At 41.5% G+C, this 22,399-nt stretch overlaps 1 protein-coding gene across 4 annotated transcripts in view; it reads left to right on the top strand.

Moving 5' to 3' along the window:
• The first annotated feature begins 78 nt into the window (after positions 1–78).
• LOC133406111 (oocyte zinc finger protein XlCOF6-like) overlaps positions 79–22,399 on the top strand; it is a 28,110-nt gene continuing 5,789 nt past the window's right edge. For 3 of the 4 annotated variants that reach the window (XR_009769028.1, XR_009769027.1, XM_061683427.1), the window contains exons 1-2: positions 315–368; positions 21,646–22,343. Coding sequence is in view for 2 of the 4 variants with exons in the window: in XM_061683427.1 (XP_061539411.1) it covers positions 22,067–22,343 (277 nt within the window). In the remaining 2 variants the exon portion in view is untranslated. Of the gene's footprint in view, positions 369–17,150; positions 20,698–21,645; positions 22,344–22,399 lie in introns of those variants that run through there. The other variant, XM_061683426.1, reaches the window with a different exon arrangement.

The following is a 22,399-nucleotide window of genomic DNA, read 5'->3' as shown; positions in this document are numbered from 1 at the left end:
AACAACAGGTGGCGGTAGTACGATGTGACAGTCTGCAAACTGCAGTTGAGCACGAAGAAGAAGAAGAAGAAACAGCAGAAGAAGAAGCAGCAGAAGAAGAAGAAGATTTATAACACCTCTTGAACAAAAGACGTGTTTCGAGGTAGCTTAGCTTCTTCTAGCGTCGAGGAAGAGACGGAAGAGTGCGTGAAACATGTGTAAAGTCACAATGTTGAGGGAGTTGGTGAAGCTCAAGCTAAACTTGGCCGTCGAGGAGATATTCGAGCTGTTCGAGAGAACCATAGCCGAATACGAGGAGGCGAACGAGCGGCGGCATCGTCTGCTCCTGGACGCCGTTCTCAAACCTCGTGTTCGACTGCAAAGAGCAGGTACAACTCTTCTCTAACTCTTTCTACTTCATTAAAAAAAACAAATAATTTATTTTTTTATTTTTTTTTTACACTGCAAGGTGGAATACTTGTCCGTTAAAGCAGTTGTGACGTTTATAATGGTGGGTGCAGAGCACGTTTTCAGACACACTAGGGGCCGGAATTCAAGGAAGAAATAGATTAGAAACAAAAATGACATTTTCAAAACACCATTGATTTGAGCCTTAACGTGTTCAACTGATTAAAAAATAAAAAAAAGTTTCCAACATTGGAAGTAAAAATGAACAACTGACTATAATGTGTGTACATCCTCTTATAACAAAGATGTGGCTGTGTTCAAACTTTTTATCATTTTTAAAAAAAAATCACATTCGAATGCATGTTAATTGGTTGCATAGGACATATATTGTTATGGTCCGACGAAGCCGAGGTTGAACTTTTTGGCCACAATTTTAGAAGGTACTTTTAAAAAAATATTCATTTAACCTTCATTTTGTCAGGTAAGGCAATTGAGACTAGTTGCACATTTGCAATGCTGACCTGAGTGCAGACAGCTGGGCAAAACAAGGCACAAGTTTAAAAAAAAAAAAAAAAAGCACAAAGACAACAACATTGCGATGTGTATATATAAATCATAAAGTAAAACAAAATATAAAAACATAACATGAAAAAAATATCGCAATATCAAATAACCAGAGAATCTTCCTCTCCAATCAAAATACACCATAGCGCCTTTGGTATATTTTAAATCGTATCTGATTTAAACATTTTCTTTGTACGCGGTAGTGTTTGTGCTACATAGTAGTGCAGCCAACTATCCTCCCTTTTGTATTTCTACATTAAAGGCATTCCTGAGGCCATTTGTTTATTAGGTCTAGACCTCGCTCTTGAGACAATTAACGCGTCCTAGTTTTACAACATGAAGTTGATCCTTAAAAGAAGTCTGCTTTGGATCACAAGAGGTTAGCACTGTGGGTGGGAAAAATAAATAAATCAGCTAACTCCGCTAAATCAACCACAAAGATTGTTCGACACAAAAATGTCTGCCTCTGGGCAATACAAAAAAATATTGTTAAAAGCGTATTTGCGCTGCCTGGACCCAATTTGCGTCGCCTGGAATAATTTGCCCACTGTCCGTGTTTACTCATCGGACTTTTGTTGCAGACGGACGTACTGTTGGACAAGTGAAAAACATTGCCAAAAACAACAGATGAGTGTCTGTTAGTGATTTTTAAGACACCTTTAGATTTGTAATGTACATGTAGCATGATGTATGAGTGAGCTAAATGGCCATCAGCATTTTTTTTAACCTGAAATGATAGTCGCTAAATTGTGTATGCTAACTGTTTAGCAAAGGCTTTTTTGTCTCAAATTCTGTACAGAGTTTATGCCATACACTCAGTACCAACATATGCAATTTAAGGATAGAAGTCCATCCCTCATAAATGAGAGTAAAATGCATATTAGTATTGGAACTTTGCATACTGAAGGTGTCAGATTTTAATTCCTCTTGATGCACATGCTTTTTGAAGCTATTAGAGATGAGTGAAAGGGGCAAGATAGAAATCGCCGGGATCACAGATGCCACTTGCGATTACACCGTGCATGACGTCACTCACATTTGTTGCAAGCAGAATGTGGACGCGAACAAGCAACTGAACTTTTCAAACAGTCGATTGTTCTTCCGCTGACAAACGACATGAATAAGACGTTGCTTGGATGGCAGCAAATGTTTCTCCAAAACCTGTATTTACCTTTCAGCATTAATGGTGCCTTCACAGATGTGTAAGTTACCCATGCCATTGGCACTAACACAGCCCCATACCATCATAGATGCTGGCTTTTGAACTTTGGATCCATAACAGTCCGGATGGTTGTTTTCCTCTTCAGTCCGGAGGACACGACGTCCACAAATTCCCCCCAAAATTTGAAAATATGGACTCGTCGGACCACAGAACACTTTTCCACTTTGCATCAGTCCATCTTAGATGAGCTTGGGCCCAGAGAAGCCGGCGACATTTCTGGGTGTTTTTGATAAATGACTTTTTCTTTGCATAGTAGAGTTTCAAGTTGCACTTACGGCTGTAGCGCCGAACTGTATTTACTGACATTGGTTTTCTGAAGCGTTCCTGAGCCCACATAGTGATATCCTTTACACATTGATGTCGGTTTTTGATGCAGGGGGGGGGGGGGGGTCAAAGGTCACCGGCATTCAATGTTGGTTTTCGGCCTTGCCGCTTACATGCAGTGATTTCTCCAGATTCTCTGAACTTTTTGATGATATGATGAACCGTAGATGTTGAAATCCCTACATTCCTTGCAATTGTACGTTGAGGAACATTGTCCTTAAACTGTTCGACTATTTTCTCACACACTTGTTCACAAAGAGGTGAACCTCGCCCCATCTTTGCTTGTGAATGACTGAGCAATTCAGGGAAGCTCTTTTTCTACCCAATCCAGGCACCCACCTGTTCCCAATGAGCCTGTTCACCTGTCGGATGTTCCAAACAGGTGTTTGATGAGCATTCCTCCACTTTCTGTTTTTTTTGCCACCTGTCCCAGCTTTTTGGGAACGTGTTGCAGCCATAAAATTCTAAGTTCATGATTATTTGCTAAAAACAATCAAGTTGATCAGTTTTAACATTAAATCTCTTGTCTTTGTAGTGTATTCAATTAAATATAGGTTGAACATGATTTGCAAATTCTGTTTTTATTTGTTTAACACAACGTCCCAACTTCATTGGAATTGGGGTTGTAGAAAAGCTATGTTTGGCACAAGCACAACACTGCTCATCACCAAAAGAACCCCATACCTACAGCGAAGCAGTCATAGCAGTTTGAGTCGAGGCAATTCCAAACAGTTCAGAATACCTGTCAGTCGTAACATACATTCTTCGGGCTTCTGTTACAAAACAGCCGTTGCTGCCCGAGGGTATTAGGGATCGGCGCATCGCTAATTGTAAACTGTTGTTCTTGTTTAAAAAAAATAATGTCTGAAGAACTTTGATTCTGTTATAATCAGACCTTACTTACTGCGAATTGTCAAAATGAGTGTTAAACTAAGGAATGTCTGACTGTGGAATATCGGGCCACACTGCAGTATAAGACAAAACCGCAGGTGCAGCATCAGTCCTCAGACACATTTAGGATCTTATCAGTGTCAAGGTCGTGATAGTTATTATATACAGCCACAGCTGTCTCACTTTCCTTCCCTCGCTGCCAAGTTGCAAACTTCTCAAGTGAACTTTGAGATTTGTGGGTTTTATTCCTCGTAAGAAGTATTCCACAGATATCAGCTGCTTCCGCTACAAGGTACTTGCCTTTATCTGTGACAGGGTCATATGCTAAGAAAATTCATTACTGTTTTTTTCCACGTCCACGGGAGTGCTGGTATTTCCCAAAAATGATTGTGGTTTAATTGCAGCTGCAACTTATTAAACCTGGACAGGAAACCACACATTACCTCATGTTACGAAGTGAGTTAAGTGACAAAAGGCGTCGACCAGGCAGGGCTGCAGCTATCGAATAATTTTAGAATCGAGTCGTCTAGTTTAGTAATTGTACAAAATAATTATTTTGGATTATGAAACAAAGACACCAAGTAATACCAAACAAAAACAACTGACTTCTTATATAGACCAAGCAGTTGGTGTTTTTTTTATTCCTGAAAAAAAAAAAACGCATTTATTCCAACTCTTGGCTCCATAACGAAACCCATTAATTGCAACTTAGTCATTGACGTGTCAACTGGCATTGCAGAAAGAAATAACCATTCAGTAATGTCAACTTACTGTGGAACGTGTAAATTGTAAATCTGTTGGATATTATATTTGTCACTGCGTGAAACATTGCTAACTATCGTCATACTCTGTATTAGGGTGAAACCCACGTACTTCCTGACTGAAACATGCGCTCAAGATAACAGATAGAAATTCCTCACACATTCTGGACAGAGAAACTAGGGATCAGTACATTTCACATTTGAGCCGGTATGGCACCTTTCTTGCACCCAGGAATCGACACCAGTACTCAACCGTACCAATTTTCGGTACTTGTGTGTTGAGCGGGAAAATTTCATCAAAACATTTTCAATTTAACATTTTTTTTTTTTTTTTAGCATATACAATTTGACAAATACAACAAAAAAACATCCTAAGTTCAAAAGAAATGAGCAAAGGTAAAAGTATAAACTCATTTGTTTGACTGAGTTTGCTCGATCTAACGTGCTGCAACCCCAAAAGAGCAGCTTAATAGTCTTTAGCTTTCTGCTGCTACTGCATCGCCTCTCGTTAGCCAAAAGCTAGCTTGTGTGGCTACACTCCGTGCTGTGGCTCGTTAGCCTTCTGGGATGCTCCACAAAGCACTCCCGCTTGGACCTTACATTTCTGGACCTTTCCCATTAGGGCCCCTCCACTTTTCCACCATACTTTTGGGCATGTTCGATCCACATGGTTTGTTGGGAGTGACATCATTACACTTGTGCGGCTGATGCGTTCAAGTGCCCCATGGAAATTGGCCAACTCTTCCACTCCTGCTGCCACGGACCGTCTAGGTACCGAATTATGGTACAGATAGATTTTAGGTGAATCGGTATAAGGGTTGTACCAAATTTGAAGAAAGTCACAGATGAAGGAAGACAGATTCCGGAAGAGGGCTGATCATTCTTGTGAGCCTCTCATTAAAAGAACTCCAGCACTCTAAATGCAATTCTGCAAGTGATAGTAGGTACCGGGTTGGCTTGGTTCTCTGACACCAGACAGAACAGAGTCCAATCGGAGACAAACGTTGGAGGATGTTATCAGGCCACTCCGCAGCCCCCACCACTCTGACCCACTCCTGCTGAGCTTAGATAAAGAGGTGGAAATTTCAAGGGACACTTTTCTCCTCATCCTGTTTGAATGCTAATATAAAGGCTCCGACATTAGGACCCATCAGGGTTGGTTATTGTGTACCATGCTGTTTGAATTCACATCGGGGAGATGGGGGAATCCAGCATCATGATTTCATGCTCTTTAATTCAATGGGCATTGTTCGGTATGTAGACCTTGGCCACCGGGGGCAATAGAATGCATTTAGACACACGTAGATTTGATAATTAAACACAGAAAAAGACAGCCGCAGCTGAGCTGCATGTGTTGTAACAGTCCAGTAGATTATTATTATTTTTTTTTAGTGTTATTGCAGTTGCTTTTATTTTATATGTATTTTGTTATCCATTGGTCTTGCTCTCTTTCAATGTATTATGTGGGTAAATGCGTTTGTATTGTATTAAACGTGTGTTTCAAAGACCTTTTAAAATTTGTTTTGGCGTGGCATAAATACTATACGATACTATATAAACAGGCCTAGGGTTTTATTGAAATAGGGTATTTCTATATTGTGAATTTCACTTACTGCGGTTCTGTTACTGTTCTGGAACGTATTACGTGGGATTACGCTAGTCGTTTTTTCTGAGGATAAAGAATATATATCTGTGAGTATTGTTGAATACGCTATCTGGATATTTTGCTACTGCTTGTGTTCAAATAGAAGTGGTTTAAAGGTTAAGTACTGGGACATCAATGCTATTCTTTGTAGCCAGTCTTTGGCGTTTTGCTTTGTGCGTTAGCATTAAGATAAGCAAAGCAAATGTATTTATATAGTGCATTTCATGCACAAGGTAACTTAATGTGCTTTACATGATTGAAAGCATTTAAAAACAAAGAAAAAAACATCTTATAAACATTTAAAATAAAGACAATTTTTTTTAAATACAATTAAAACGGCGTACAGTGCATGAAATATTTAAAGTGGAACTGCTCTTAAAAAGCATGAGGAAAAAAGAAGAGTTTTTAACCTGGACTTAAAAACATTCACAGTTGGGGCTGACATCACTTCTGTTGGCAACTTATTCCATTTGTGTGCAGCATAACTGCTAAATGCTGCTTCACCATGTTTGCTTTGAACTTTGTGCTCCGCTTTTTGACCCGAGTCTGTCGATCTCAGAGCCCTACTGGGTTTATATTCCATTAGCATTTCTTTCATGTATTTAGGACCTCAACCATTTAGAGATATATAGACCACCAGTAGAACTTTAAAAACTATCCTAAAGTTGATTGGGAGCCCGTGTGAAGACTATAGAATTGGAGTAATATGCTCCGACCTCTTTGCTCTGGCCAGAAACTGAGCTGCAGCTGTTTCATGCTCTTTTTGGGGAGTCCAGTCAGAAGACCATTACAATCGTCAAGTCTACTTGAGATAAAAGCATGGATGAGCTTCTCCTTGTCTGCTTGGCACATGCAAGCCTTCACTCTGGATATGTTCTTCAGATGGTAGAAGGCAGTTTTGGCAATGGATTTGATAAGAGTGTTGAAAGTCAGGTCGGAATCTTATCAGAACACCACGGTTTCGGACTGGGTCTTTGGTTTTTAAAGAGAGTGACTCCAGGGGCCTCATGTACAAAAGGTGCGTACACACAAAAACGCGGCATACTTTTTTTTTCACGGCAAAGGTCAGGTGTTTCAAGAGTGAAATGACCGTGGAAATGTGCGGTGCCTCACGCTAACTTCATGGCTGGCGTAAACGCGTTTGCTAACGCAGCTGTTTGTGCTTTGGCGACACTTAAAGGTGATTCTGGGAAACTGTTCTAATAAATCTGTACATCGGGGAGACATGAACAATTAGCACTGATGATCAATTCATGCTGTTGAGTGATGCTACTGTTGGGGCCTGAAAAATGTATAGTGTAATGGATAAAATTAGTAATTGATAACAGAATATGATTGGATTGTTAAATTGGATGCATGTTCAGAAAGTTATTATTATAATTGACTCAGAATTAGGATTTACACGATCAGGATTTTTGGAACCGATCAGCGAGTTTAAATAATCGATCCGATCACAAGATGGAGCAATGTGTCTATTTAAATGACCTGTTCATTTACTGTATATACTTGTGTACTTAACTGCTCCCAAAATTATATTTACAATAAATAATGTATCTTTGTTGCTCTATTTATGCCAGTGAGGCATAGTGACAGACCGAACAAATGAATGGTCTTCTATTAGCTGGCAGGAAGTACATACAGTCATTAATGTATCCACGTTTTGTGACATTTTTGTTTGTTGGTGTGCCGTGAGATTTTTCAATTGTAAAATATGTTCCTTGGCTCCATAAAGGTTTGAAATCACTGCTCTAATCAGGTCATGTATTCTAATCAGTCAGGTCAAACCGACATTAGGACAGAAATAATGGGTGCTAATTTACTGTAATTAAATTATTTTATTGTAATTAAATTACTTCCTATTTATCGGCCGATACCGATCAGGCTGATAAAATTGGTGTACAGTCTACTCAGAATTTATTATTACAAATATCCATCAGGTGCCTAAAAGAGATACTAAATTAAAGCCAATGCACATTTATAGCCACAAGATGGAGCTGTAGTGGAGATCACTCAAGTGTCACCATGCAGTCTTACAGTTATTTGCTTGCTCAATGCTTATTTGTTAACTTATATAACCAGTAACAGCTTATTTTATACACTTTTGATTTTGGTAAGTGATAGGAACCCACAATCATTTGTGCCCATACAATGATATGTGAGTAAGGTGAGTTTCTTATATTATAAAATGGGATTTACAATAATAAGGTAAACACTTTGATGATAATGAACATGAAGAAATAATAATAATGAACATGAAGTAATAATTTGACTGATATTTTGAATAATACTTTGTGTGTTGTTAGGTTAATCAGATAAAACATTTAAATACGAACCTTTTTTATATATACTGTTACTATTCCTAATTCATAACTTTAAGGTTTTAGAAATGTTCGATCTTTCTTTTTCCATTTGAATGGCATTTTCTTTTTATTTTACTTGTACTTTGTTTTTCACATTTTGGACTGTTTTCATTTACCATCTACTGAAACTTTGAATATATTCAAATGTTGATTCTGGGTATGATGCTTTTGGACGACAATGGTTTTCATCTCAAAGGGCCGCTTGGAGCATTTTATCTCATTGTGAGTGAGTCGATGTTTCTCACACAGTTCCTTTTTGTGAATTTTATTATTCTCATTTTTATTTGTTCCTTTTTGTAAATGTTACTTTTATTTTTATTGAAGTCTTGCCCTTGCTAAATTCTGTCAATTCAATTATCCTTTTCTAAGCATAGAAAAATGTCACTTTTCTTTTAAGAATAATTAGTGCACTGTTGTCAATTTTAGCAGATTTAATAACATTATCAATGCAGCCATTAATTATTCCAACTCTATTTTTGAAAGGTTATTTCGGCTAACATATTTAAATGCTATAACAGGTCCTGGCTGTCGTATCAAGATCGTCTAATTAAACCTAGGTCGATTAACAAGTGTTCCAGGCCACATGGGAGAGAGCAGCCTTAAAGAAGCGTGGTTAACGTTTTATTTAATATCTTATAAAGCTTACTCTGTTAAGTAAAGCCTGACTTGAGCGGGGCCGACGTTTCACATTTGGCTGAGAGAACCGAGGCGAGTCTCTCCCAACATCGGCGTAAGCAAGCTTCCGTCACCGGTTGCGGTTCACTGTGTCATACGCAGGAACAACGGGGAGCGTTAACCCTTTAAACTGAGAGCTGGTCAGGACTCCCTTAGTTCTAAGGAGCAAGGGAGCCTGGGGTAAGTGAGGTCTGGCTCAATGCCCGACAACATTTGATTTCAACAATGTAAAAGAAGTAAAAGAAGCAATGACTCGGAATTCACTTGTTGACCAGTGTATTTAATGAATTGCTGATATTTGGGAAGACGCTTATAAATTGATCAAGGCGATCATTTCTGCCACCTATTGCCCTTACAATCTCAGGCGCACGGTTCATTTAAATATGGTTTTGCATATTTAAATGTGGGTGTGGACAGGGAGGACAGGAACACGTGCGCTCAATTCTACGTTGATTGGGATGTACGAAGGAAATGTGCTTGGATTCATGCGTACACACACATTCATCCATCTGGATATTTTTGTGCGTACAATGTTTTCTGGATTTGAGCGTATGCCATGTTTCAGTAGGAAATCCACGCTAGTCTTTTTGTACATGAGGCCCCAGGTATTTACTAAGAGCAGTCCTCTTTTCTTTCTTTCCAAAAACGATTATCTCAGTTTTATTGTGGTTTAATTGAAGAAAATTTTGGCTCATCCAGTGATCTGTTTTAGACAGTGACATAACACCTCAATTGACTGCTGGATATAACTGTGTGTCATCTGCATAGCTATGAGAGTCAAAATTAAAGTTATGAAGAATTTGACCCGAGGCTAGCATATACAGCCTGAACAGGAGGGGTCCAAGAAGTGACCCTTGAGGGACCCCATAGGTCATTGCCATTTGTTGAGATTGAACACTTCCAATGGTTACAAAATAACTCCTTTCCTCCAGGTATGTCCTGACCCATTTAAAAAAACAAAACAAAAAAACAGCCTCTGCTACAGTAGAACATACATGAACTGACAAGAACTGATGCCTACTAGAAAGAATCACCTTTAAAGGACTGTTCAATTTAGTCCTACCCACATTTCCATCCTGTTCAGCAGTATATTATGATCAACCGTATCAAAAGCCGCGCTGAGATCCAACAAGACCAGATTCAACCTTATAAAGTGATTAAACCTTAAAAAGTGATTAAACCTTAAAAAGTGATTAAAAATAACTTTCTCAAGAATCTTGGCTATGAAAGGGAGATTTGAGATGGGGTCTACAGCTTGTGAACATTGGTCCACTGTATCAAATTCTGACACGGTAATAGTGTTTTTCCTTACACTGAAATAATGACTTAAAAATAACATCAATACCACTGCCTTTTTTCCATTTTCGATACTTATTCATAAAATAAAAATTTGCTGGCGTTGCCTCATTTAAAATGATATTAAAGCTACTTTCTGTTAACCACGTTTCATTTAGTAGCAAAAAGTCTAGATCACAGGGTGTAATGATGTCATTAATCAACATTTATTACCCAGTAACTTTATTGAAAAGAGCTAGTCTCGCAGAGATAGCTGGAGACAATGGTTTGATAGATTAACATTTTATCCTCACTAAGTTTGTAGTTCTACTTTTTTTTTGGGCCATATTTCTTTGACCAACTTTCTGTCCCTTGTAATCACAGGGATGAAAAATGGCTGATCTCCATACGGGTCTGACTTATTCTGTAAAATACCCCGCATATATCAGTCAGATTTTCAGATAAGATTCTTCATGGGTGAAGGAGGGGCCCTTCACATCTTAGTGGATGTTGGTTTCAGGCGAGGAGGAATGGGAGGAAGATCTTGGCGTGGTGTGCGTTGGATTCCAATATTGACAATCGCCTTCATCCTCTCCGTCACACCTAACAGGGCATTTAGGCTAGTGGAGAGTAGAATTTACACAGATTTTATCGGCCGGACGATAATTAGCATTTTATGCTGATCGCATGATCGGCTTTGTCATAATTCCTCGATCCGACCAATGACGTCATTGATCGGCTCCGCAAAAGACATTGACTCTGCGTCGCCATCGTGCACAGTATATTTGAATCCAAAAGCTAGTTCATTTTTAGACTTGTCGCGTCTTTTAACGTACTGTAAATATCTGACGGCCAATAAAGTTTAAAAAAACAAAACAAAACAGGTAGTGTGTGACAGACAACACGTCTGAGACAGACGACACGTAATGCCCGGATCAGACTACGAGGCAAATGTACTATTTCACGATTGCACTATGCTGCAATCAAATCTTGTATTCCGATACCACCGTATCCTGTTTTTTAAGATCATTGGGCTTTATCTTGTCAACTCAAATGCGACCGGATACACTCGTTACCGTGGCGACGACAGCGAGGGGATCACGCCGATTGTATTATAAGGACAAAATGGAGCAAAACGTGTTGGTGGTCACCGGTGCTCAGGACAGGAGATGACGTTAGTTTAAGGCTTGCTTGAGGTATGTTCACGTACTTTTAATACGATACGGCTCGCAAGCAGGCAACAAAACGTTATGTAGCCTAGCACTAGCTTGTGCTAGCACGAACTGTTGTACGTAAACATGCTGTAGTTCTGTCGAATCATGCTCTAAAGTTTTGGTGTGGGTGAAGTAATTACAAGAAGTTAGCACCCATTATTTCTGTCACGTAATGTTGGTTAGACCTGACTGATTAGAATACATGACCCGAGTAGAGCAGTGATTTCCAACCTGTATGGAGCCAAGGAATATTATATTATTATAATTTTACAATTGAAAAATCTGATCGTGTAAAGCCTAGTAGAGGGTGAGTTTTGCGTTGGGCTTTGCTCTTATGGGGCAGGGACGGACGGGTGTGGGAGATCCCAAGTGCTGCATCATGTCATTACTCATTCGTTCCTCCAATTGTTTGGGTGCCACTGATGAATCCATCTGGGCCTCGTGTCGCCTTATTTCTTGTTCCGCCGATTGTTTGGGAACATCTGCAGACTCCTCCTGTGTTTTTTTTGTCCTTCAGCGGTGTCAATAAGGGGCAATGTTTGCGTTTTGGACCACTGAATGACGTGCACAGTAAAAACATTTTGGCAGCCTATAACGTAACCCCTTGTTTATTTAGACTGAAACAGTCTGCCTTGTAAAGATGCCTGCGCTCCAAAACAGACATTAATGAAACGCACGGATAGTGCAGTCCACACTTCTTAGAGCCACTTATTTGACTCGTTCACTGCCATCCGTTTCCTGAGCAGGGAAGCGCTAGACCACAGGTGTCAAACTGGCGGCCCAGGGGCCAGATCCGGCTCTGCCACATCATTTTATGTGCCCCGCGAAAGCAAATCAAAATTGCTCATTGTGTTCTGACAATCCCACTTTGAAAAGAAATGTAATAGTCGGAAAACATCTTTTTATAGGCTTCTGTTTTCAAAACTGGTTATTCAGAATCAGAGTCATCTTTATTTGCCAAGTATGTCCAAAACGCACAAGGAATTTGTCTCCGGTAGTTGGAGCCGCTCTAGTACGACAACAGACAGTCAATTTACAGAACACTTTGGAGACATAAAGACATTGACAAAAAAAAAAACAGTCACTGAGCAGTAAATGGTTGCTAGTTATCTGGTAATGCCGGTACATTTTTTATTTTTTTTTTAGGACAATTGTGCAAAAAGATGCAGAGTCCTCTAGCACTTAGAGCAGTTCGAATGACTAATATTGCAATAGTCCGGTGCAATGACCATTGTGCAAAGGGCGCCGGGACTTCAAGGAGTGTATGTGGTTTAAAGTCACGAGTAGTGCGATCATCTGGGACAATGTTGGTTGTCCAAATGTTACAATCAGTGTGCAAATGGAGCAGATGCTACTCTGGCATGAGTGGCCAGTATATGCAAATAGTGCAGCATGGCGGGACAACTACAGTGAGTGCACGAGTAATACATAATTGGCCCCACAGAAATGTGACAACGAACTCAAGTCAAAAATTGCCAGCATGTTGTAATGGAATTGTAGGTTAGGTGTTTAAGAAGTTGATCGCGAGAGGGAAGAAGCTGTTGGAATGTCTACTAGTTCTAGTTTGCATTGATTGGTAGCGCCAACCTGAGGGAAGGAGCTGGAAGAGCTGGTGACCGGGGTGCGTAGGGTCCGAGAGGATTTTGCACGCCCTTGTCTTAGTTCTGGCAGCGTGCAAGTCCTCAAGGGTGTGTAGGGGGGGGGTACCGACGATCCTTTCAGCAGTTTTGATTGTCCGTTGCAGTCGGGAGTTTGTCCTTTTTTGTAGCAGCACCAAACCAGACTTTGATGGAAGAACACAGGACTGATTCAATGACTGCTGCTGTGTCTCAGCAGCTCCGGTGGCAGGCCGTGCTTTCTCAGAAGCCGCAGGAAGTACATCCTCTGCTGGGCCTTTTTGAGGACGGAGTTGATGTTGGTCGCCCACTTCAGGTCCTGAGAGATTGTAATTCCCAGGAACTTGAAGGTCTCGACGTTTGACACAAGGCAGCTGGACAACGTGAGGGGCAGCTGTGGCGAAGGATGCCTCCTGAAGTCCACGATCATCTCTACAGACTTGACCGTGTTCAGCTCCAGGTTGTGTCGGCCGCACCGCAGCTCCGGCCGCTCCGCTTCCTGTCGATATGCAGACTCGTCACCGTCCTCGATGAGGCCGATGACAGTGGTGTCATCTGCAAACTACAGGAGTTTGACAGTCGGGTTCGCTGAGGTGCAGTCGTTCGTGTAGAGAGAGAAGAGCAGCGGAGAGAGGACACAACCTTGGGGCGCCCCAGTGCTGATGCTGCGTGTGGATGAGGTGGGCCTCCCCCAGCCTGGCCTGCCCTTCAGAAAGCTGTAAATCCACTGGCAGATGGCAGGTGAGACGCTGAGCTGGAGAAGCTTGGATGAAAGGAGTTCAGGGATGATGGTGTTGAACGCTGAGCTGAAGTCCACGAACAGGATCCTCGCGTAGGTCCCTGCACTGTCGAGGTGTTCTAGGATGAAGTGCAGTCCCATGTTGACTGCATCATCCGCAGACCTGTTCGCTCGGTAGGCAAACTGCAGGGGGTCCAGCAGGGGACCTGTGGCACTCTTGAGGTGGTCCAGCACGAGACGTTCAAAGGACTTAATGAGTACAGATGTCAAAGCGACAGGCCTGTAGTCATTCAGACCCGAAATTGCAGGTTTCTTGGGGACTGGAATGATGGTGGAGCGTTTGAAACTGGATGGAACTTCGCACAGTTCCAGAGATCTATTGAAGATCTGAGTGAAGACTGGAACGAGCTGGTCCGCGCAGACTTTGAGGCAGGATGGGGACGCATGGTCCGGGCCTGCCGCTTTGTTAATCTTTTGTTGTTTGAATATGCGTCTCACATCCTGTTCATGGATGGTTAACCCAGAAGTCAGAGGTGTGGTTGTGGTCGCGGGTACGGCCGGGTGGGTGTGTGGTGTGAAACTGTCCTTTTCAAATCTGCAGTAGAAGGTATTCAAGTCGTTGGCTAGTGTGCTATTGTTCTCAGCTTGGGGGGGATCGTCGCTTGTAATTAGTCAGCGATTGGAATGCATGCCAGACTGATTTGGAGTTGTTTGCGCTAAACTGTTTTTCCAACTTTGCTGCATAGTTCCTCTTTGTAATGGTAATTTCTTTAGTCAGCTGGTTTCTAGCTCGATTATACAGGATTAATCATCATTGTGTTGTGTATACTGTAAGTAATTACAGTATATGAGGTCATCTTTCATTTATATGGGTTCACAGTTGTAGCGGCCCTCAGAGTCATAACTACGATGTGGCCCGTGACAAAAATTAGTTTGACACCCCAGCTCTAGACTGTCAGGCATTTTCGAGCATTGTTCACTCATTTTTCAAGACCCACAAAATATTGGGTACTATGACTGTGTAAGCAACAAAATCACCAAAAGAAAGATCAGACTATCTTCTTTCATGAGGAAAAAAAAAGTTTGTCTCTAGCTTATACCGTTCTTTAGTAATCACCAGTCAAATATAGGCTTCTTTCAGCCAAATCTGTTTCTGGGGGGGAAAAAACTGGGAAAACTGCCTTTTACTGAAAGCAGACCGATCAAGCAGAACAATGACTTTTTCAGTTTGATAAAAAAAAAAATATTGGTGTCAATCTCAAACATCTGAACATAAAGCAACACTGAGAAAGTACTTTTTATAATAATAATTTTAATTTACAGGTTTAACCATGTACAGAATTGACCTGAGACAAAAATGCATGAACAAATGCTGCTCCCACTCTTGCACTTTCTTCCTCGTAATTGTCCTCCACTACCGTTTGCTCATTAGTCCAGGTTTGTATTACCTCGTGCATAAAATCTAGCAGTTTTATCCACATCTGGATTTTATTCTTTGGTGGCGGTGAACGGGATCTGGTGTGGTTGTCATTGTCCTTGAAACCAGTCCCTACTTCTGCTTGAAGCACAACCTGTGCATTTTAGAAATAGAACTATAAAAATACATTGTGAAATTGCATTAGTGGGATGTGGAGGGGGGAAAAAAGCTTTCAATTACCTTTTTTTGTTTGCAATGCGTACTAGAATGGGAGTCGAACGACTGCTGGATGCATAACCTGTAAGTTTAAAAAAATACGAGTAGTAGAGAATACTTTTTATTGATGACGTGTTTTGCAAGGGTAAAAAATCTTTTTACTTCGTCGTAATCCTAAAAGTCGTTCTACACGCGGGTGCTGAGTTACTGATGGACGAGCTGTAAATGGAAAATTCCAAACATGTTCCATTGTAATGTGAACAAGTGAGACTAAATTATGTTTTTATGTAACGAGGGTTGAAAGAGCGCGTTTGTTCGATAAATGCAGCTGACGCGAGCTGCAAACTTGTTACCTTGGTCTTCGTCTCCATTACCATCCGGAGGAAGGATCTCCAAGATTTTATTATTATTATTATTATTTTTTTTAAGAGCTATCAGACACCATATCATAGGCACAACACAGTACTTCGGTGTTCTTCTCACTGCAAAAACATTTCAGATCCTTGACAGCTCCATCACCAACTATTAACGTTTGGGGTGCCATTTTTTTTTTTTCCCGTATGATTTAGTTTTATACCTTTCAGTGGGGTTGGGGGATGAGCATTGTTGGCCAGGGTCTTGCAAAAGTGGCTCAAATCTATTTATAAGTCTGCTGTCAATGTTTTGCATTGACTCACATCCTCTTTTCTTGCCCTTCGCTCTTGCGACTCTCCACTTCCGCTCACTCGGGGGTGGAAGAAGCACCTAACGCAGGCCAGCCGGATTCCTCTGTAATCTGATGGTGTTGTGAACTCCCTAGTAGATGTTGTCCCATATCTTTGGGATTTGCTCCCAGTAAATCCCACGGAGAACTTCTGGATGATCCATTACCGTTTCCACAGTCTGGATCCGTCCTCTTTGTTGCACTAAGTTGCTGTCTGTTAGCATGCTTCTGCTCACCATTTTGAGTCATCAGTAAAGTGGTTTCATTCTCCGACTGTCCAATTACATCCACATACACGTGTAAACCGAGGCGAAGCAAGCAGAAAAGCATCTGCGCTGTACGAGAGCGTCTGCGTCTTTCGTAAGGCTAAGTCATGCGGTTTTTAAAAACGCGATGTGTAATTCTTTTTGTTTTTTTTCCTAGATTTTTTTTGGGTGGCCAACAGCCCTGTATCCCATTGGAATATTTTCGCCCCGGCACTGAGCAGTGCTGTGGTCATTTCAGTTTATACATGTCAGATAGTATCCGTTTCAGACAAGTATCTTTTGAAAACATTTATCTTAGTATTCGGAGAGAAAACACATTTCAAGAGTGTGTGCGCTCCGCAAAGCAACTCCTCCTTTGTCTCCTTGCTCTCTCGCATAGGAGACAGGTTTGTTGACTCCTCGCATTCCCACACGAGAGAGAAGTTGCGCTTATCAGCTTCGAAGGCCACCATAAGAAAGTTTCTTTTCAAGATTCTCTTATTAGGGGAAAAAGAAAAAGCCTTGACGTTATTGTCTTTAAGAATTTTTCCATGAGAGTGTAAGACCTTGAGCTCCAACAGCAAGGACTGAATCTCTGAGTATGATTCTCAGTTTTGTAAAAAGCGATGATCATAAAAATGATCCGTCACTGTATGCACCGATACCACATCACCAGCCTGACATATTCCTTCCGGGTAGGAGCTGTGCGCGTGCGTGCGCACTTTAAGGACATTCATATCGAGGGGAAACAAGCAGGTGTTCCAGCGACACTTTTGAGTTATTTGTTGACTTCAGCAGCTGGGAGCAGCTTCGCTTGATCTGACTGTAGTCCCATGAGTAGTGAAACCAATTTGTATTTCCACATTTTAGCGCTCTGTTTTAATTTTGTCACGCAGGTGTGCCGCTTGTGTCGGAGAAAAAAGAAGAGGCTTCCGCTGAGGAGCAGGAGGAGCCGCCGGTGAAAAAAAGGAAGAATGTGGGGAGGAGAAGCAATACCTCAAGCAAACGCAAGACAGCAGAAGCTAATGAGCAACGGGGTGAAGATTTACACTTCCAACCAGACCACTTGGCTTCAATATCCGATACGGATGACGTGATGGCAGACACTCCTGACAATGATCACGGCAACGACTCCAAAGAACCTGTGGAGACTAAGAAGTTTAAGTGCTCTGAATGCGGTGAAATGTTTGTCCGCAAAGACGATTTGGAGGGACACGCCAAAACACACACTGGAGAGAAACCTTTGAATAGCGCAGTTGTAACTAAACCATTCAACACTGTTAAGTCTTTTACCTGCTCAGTTTGTATGACAAGCTTCCCGAGTAGAGACTGTCTCATATCGCACATAAGAGCGCACACCGAAGAGAAGCCGTTGACCTCCACTAGCTCGAGTCAACAAGTGACGACACAAGCTGATGGGCAACGTGGTGAGGACGTACAATCCCAACCAGACCACTTGGCTCCAATATCAGATATGGATGACATGACGGGAAACTCTTCTGACTCTGATCACAATGATGGCGCCAAAGAACCTTTGGAGACTAATAAGAAGTTTAAGTGCTCTGACTGTGGTGAAAGGTTTCTCCACAAGGGAGATTTGGATCGACACGCCAAAACACACACTGGAGAGAAACCTTTGAATAGCACAGTTGTCATCAAACCATCCTTCACGTTTAAATATTTCAGCTGCTCAGTTTGTAGGAAAAGCTTTACTAGTCGAGAGTCTCTCACAACACACGCGAGTGTACACGCCAACGAGCAACTGTTGGCCTCCACTAGCTCGAGTCAACAAGTGACGACAGGAGCTGATGGACAACGCGGTGGAGCTCTACGCTCCCACCCAGACAACTCGGCTCCAAAATCAGATATGGATAACAAGACGGCAAACTCTTCAGACTCTGCTCAGAAACAACCTTTGGAGATGAATGATAAGTTTAAGTGCTCTGAATGCGGTGAAATGTTTGTCCGCAAAGACGATTTGGAGAGACACGCCAAAACACACACTGGAGAGAAACCTTTGAACAGCGCAGTTGTAACTAAACCACTGAACACTTTTAAATATTTCACCTGCTCAGTTTGTAAGAAAAGCTTCACTAGTACCGATTGTCTCCGATCACACATGAGCGTACACAGCGACGTAGTTTCAGTACAGGCCTCCAGTAGCTCTAGTCACCACATGGCGAAAGATCTTCACACACTGAAAATCGTACGTGCACAATGCGATGAAGATCTAAACTCCAAAACGGACAACTTGGCTGCAGTACCAGAAAAGGACGACGCAACGTCAGACTCTTCTGACTCTGATCCCGGTGACGATACCAAAGAAGCTTTGGAAACAAATACGAAGTTCAAGTGCTCGGAATGTGGTGAAACGTTCGTCCACAAAGGAGATTGGGATGGACACATGAGAACACACACTGGAGGGAAACCGTCCAATTGCACAGGTGTCACTCAACTATTCTACACGCTTAAATCTTTCAGCTGCTCAGTTTGTTTGAAAAGCTTCCCGAGTAACGACAGTCTCGTATCACACATGAGAGTACACATCGACGAGAACCCGTCGCCCTCCACCAGCTCAAGTCAGCACGCGACGACAGAAGCTAATGGAGAACACTGTGAAGATCTAGAATCTGAACCAGAGAGCCTCTTTGCTCCAATATCAGATTCGGACATGACGTCTAACTCTTCTGAGGGTGATGACACCAATGCATCTTGGGAAACTAATAAGAACTCTGACAACAAACAATTTAATTGTTCCCAATGTAGGAAAACATTTCCCACTGAAACTGATTTAAAAAATCACATGGTAACGCACAACGTGAAACCTTTTGCTTGCTCGCTTTGTGATAAAAGCTACTTCAGGCAGAGTCACATGAGGAGACACATGAGGGGAATACATCCACAGGTGAAATCTGGGAGATCGGAAGCTAGTGAAGGATCGCAAGCAGACAACAACGCCACGGAACCTTTGAAGTCGAAAGCTGCTAAGACACGGGGCAAAGTCAAAAAACCCTTCAAGTGCTCTCATTGCGGGAAGAGGTTTGCCCTTAGTGGTTTTTTGACCAGACACTTGGTAATACACAATCTGGAGAAACCTTTCACTTGCCAATTTTGTGATCAAAAGTTCAGTTTTCAGGAGGCTTTGACGAAACACGTTCAGCACCTCCACTGACAAGAGGCCCTTTCCCTGTTCGGTGCGTGCTAGAACATTCTGGGACAGGACCGGACAGGGATGGCACGCCCATCGTTGAGCAAATGTTCGTTCCATCGCAATGTGTATTGTGGTAAATTAAGCTACAATACTTCAAAACAGTTCTGAAGCCAACTTTTGTTTTAACGAGCTCACATTCTGTGTGACTATTTGGTGGAAATGTCTTTTTTTTTTTTTGTCCCCATTTTTATCAGCGTACATTTTATTTTTGTGTGCATAACATGTTCATTTAAAGTTAGGGATATTGGGCATTCTTCAAAATGTATCCGATTTGGCTTTATAGTGTATATTTTAAACGCGGTCAGCATGGTGGCGCCAGTGGTTAGGACATCTGCCTCACAGTTCCGAGGTTTGGCATTTGAATCTTGAACTGTAAGCGTGTTGATGGCTTTAAATGTGAATGAAGGGTGGCTACGTGTGCCCTTCGATTAACCGGCAACCAGTAATTCTGGGCCCCGATAGGCCCTCCACTGCAAACACAAAATGTTCCTATTGATGTAAATTGTGTTGTTTAAACGTTTTTATATCAAAAGCCAGGCCTGTAAATGACCCACAAAGTACACTATAAAACAACTATGTAGTGTGAATTCGCTGGTCTCCCTGGCAACGGCCAAGACCGGATCGTTGACGCCTAAAAGGATTTTGCACCCGAACACCTTCTCCCTCCCTTGCGACATTCTGAAAGAAACGGGACGTGCCGCCCGACCACCGTCGATTGAACTGGGGGCCGAAGAAAGGACATTCCAGGAAAGAGAAATGGACTGTTAGTTTCGGCACACCAGTGCTTGTTTTTTCTTTTGTTCATCTGAATGTTCAATCACATGTACATAATCAAACAAGTGCTCACCCACTGATCTGAGGTCTCGCGTTTTAATGTTTCACAAGTTATCTTGTATCAAGCCTATCTGTGTTTTAAAGACTTCTTGCAAGGAAGGATGAAACGTTTAGATTCCACACACAGCAGAATTTGCAGAGGGATCCATATGGTGAGATGCTGTTTGGGAAAATAAACTTATTAGAATCTTGAATTTCAAAATAAATGAATAAATCTGACCATAAATATGGGGTTGATGTACCAGCTATTGTGGGGCATAAATTTAGCATAAGACAAATTCCCTCTTAAATCTCAGCTGTTGCGTGGAATCTTTACATTTCCTTCATTCGTTTATGCTTCATCCTTCATGCACCATATACCTTTTATGTTTGTATACCCCTCTTGACTCATTCTTTATCTGTAGTTAATAAATTCTTTATTTAAAAAAAAAAACAACAAAAAAAAAAAAAAAAAAAGAACCTGGTTCCGTGTTTTGTTTTCGTTGAAATGTGGCCTCTGTACGCTGGGTTGGAAAAAAAAAAAAAAAAAAAAAAGTCTCCCATTTTGTGTAGCAGTCTTTAAGAAATGAGACCGAACTAATTTACCGACTTTATTAACATTGAGTGGTGCACTGAGATATATTTGAACTAGCACGTTACGTTTAAATAGTTAGTTTGCAAGTAATACTTTGAATCAGATCAAAAGTAGAGTGCTGGCATTGTGCTCGTCATAACTTAATCTTAATGACCCATTTGCGCTACAACTATTATTTCATTTCTATGTTCAAAATATTGGGAATGCTACTGTGTAAACCAGTGGTTCTCCAACTGGGGGCCATGAACTGTAGTTAGCGGGTCAGAATGCTTTTACCCCCCCCCCCCAAAAAAAAAAGGGCATACCAACTTGTGGGGATGTGCCAATTAAACAATTAACCAATTCCCGGCTAGGATTAATGGCTCAATACAATTGCGAAATAATGACATACTGTAAATCTGACTTCACGGCAATCTATGTTTTTCCTCAAACGAAAGGTGTATTATTTAGAAAAAAGTCATTTTGGGAAGAGTTAATATTACATTTGTACAGAATAAAAACATCTTCTTCCAGATAAATGGGACTATTACACAAATACATTTGCATTCTTAAAATTAATTTTAAAATATGAGAAACTTTGACTTTAATATCATAAGATTATGACCCGTTGGAGAGTTGGCTGCTACCCTACCAGCCAGGGCCCAAATCCTGAATTCATAAACTATAGCAACACTCACCAATGCGTGCTCGTTTTTCCTCTCAGGAAAGATAACCAATCAAGAAACTCACACAGATTGGAATTTAATCCGTTTTTTTATTTTTTTTATCTCAGGAGTTCAGCAAGGTACAAAAATCACAGAATTCCGGCCTGTTTTCTCTCCCTCAACCCAAATCTGACATCGGCCATGCAGAAGTTCATAGATGCCAATACAAGTGCGTCATCCGGCAGCTGTCTTGACTGCAGCTCATCCTGCTCTGCTGCCTCCCCCCTTTTCTGCTTCCTGTTGACTGCGCCATCTGAGAGAGTGAGGTCTTGTTTCTCTTTTTTGCTTGCTTCCTGTATAAAAAAAAAACAACAACATTTTGTTGTTGTTTTTTGCAAGCACAAGTGGTCAAGGTTACTGTCAGGCCGGCCCTAGTCTTAAGCAAGCTATGCTGGAGTCAAAAAATGTATCGATAATTTGACAATTGTGCCTTGAGACCTCAGCTCGCCTGAGATCAACCCGTGAGGAGGGGAGGAGTCTGGTGTACGCATGCGCAGAACGCCATGTGGCCACCACAGAGGAAGAAAAGGCGGAAGTCAAGAACACAGCAGACTGGAGCGTTGTGTCAAAATGTGCAAAGTTAGAATGCTCAGAACGTTGGTGAAGCAGCGCCTAAATGTGGCCGTCGAAGAAATACTCCAACTGTTTGAGAGGACGATCGCGGAGTACGAGGTGGAACTTTCTCGAACGAAAGCGGAGAAGGAACGGCAAGGCCAACAACTACTGGACGCTGTTCTCAAGCCTCACCTTCCGTTACGCGCAGCGGGTTTGTTGATTTGTTTCTCCCCACATAAGATGACTCTTTATTTGCATGACTTTTGA

The sequence above is a fragment of the Phycodurus eques genome, chromosome 8 (genome assembly GCF_024500275.1).
Source record: "Phycodurus eques isolate BA_2022a chromosome 8, UOR_Pequ_1.1, whole genome shotgun sequence".
In the NCBI taxonomy this organism is placed as follows: domain Eukaryota; kingdom Metazoa; phylum Chordata; class Actinopteri; order Syngnathiformes; family Syngnathidae; genus Phycodurus; species Phycodurus eques.
Note: the sequence above shows the minus strand (reverse complement) of the source record. Positions and strands in the feature narration are given on the sequence as shown.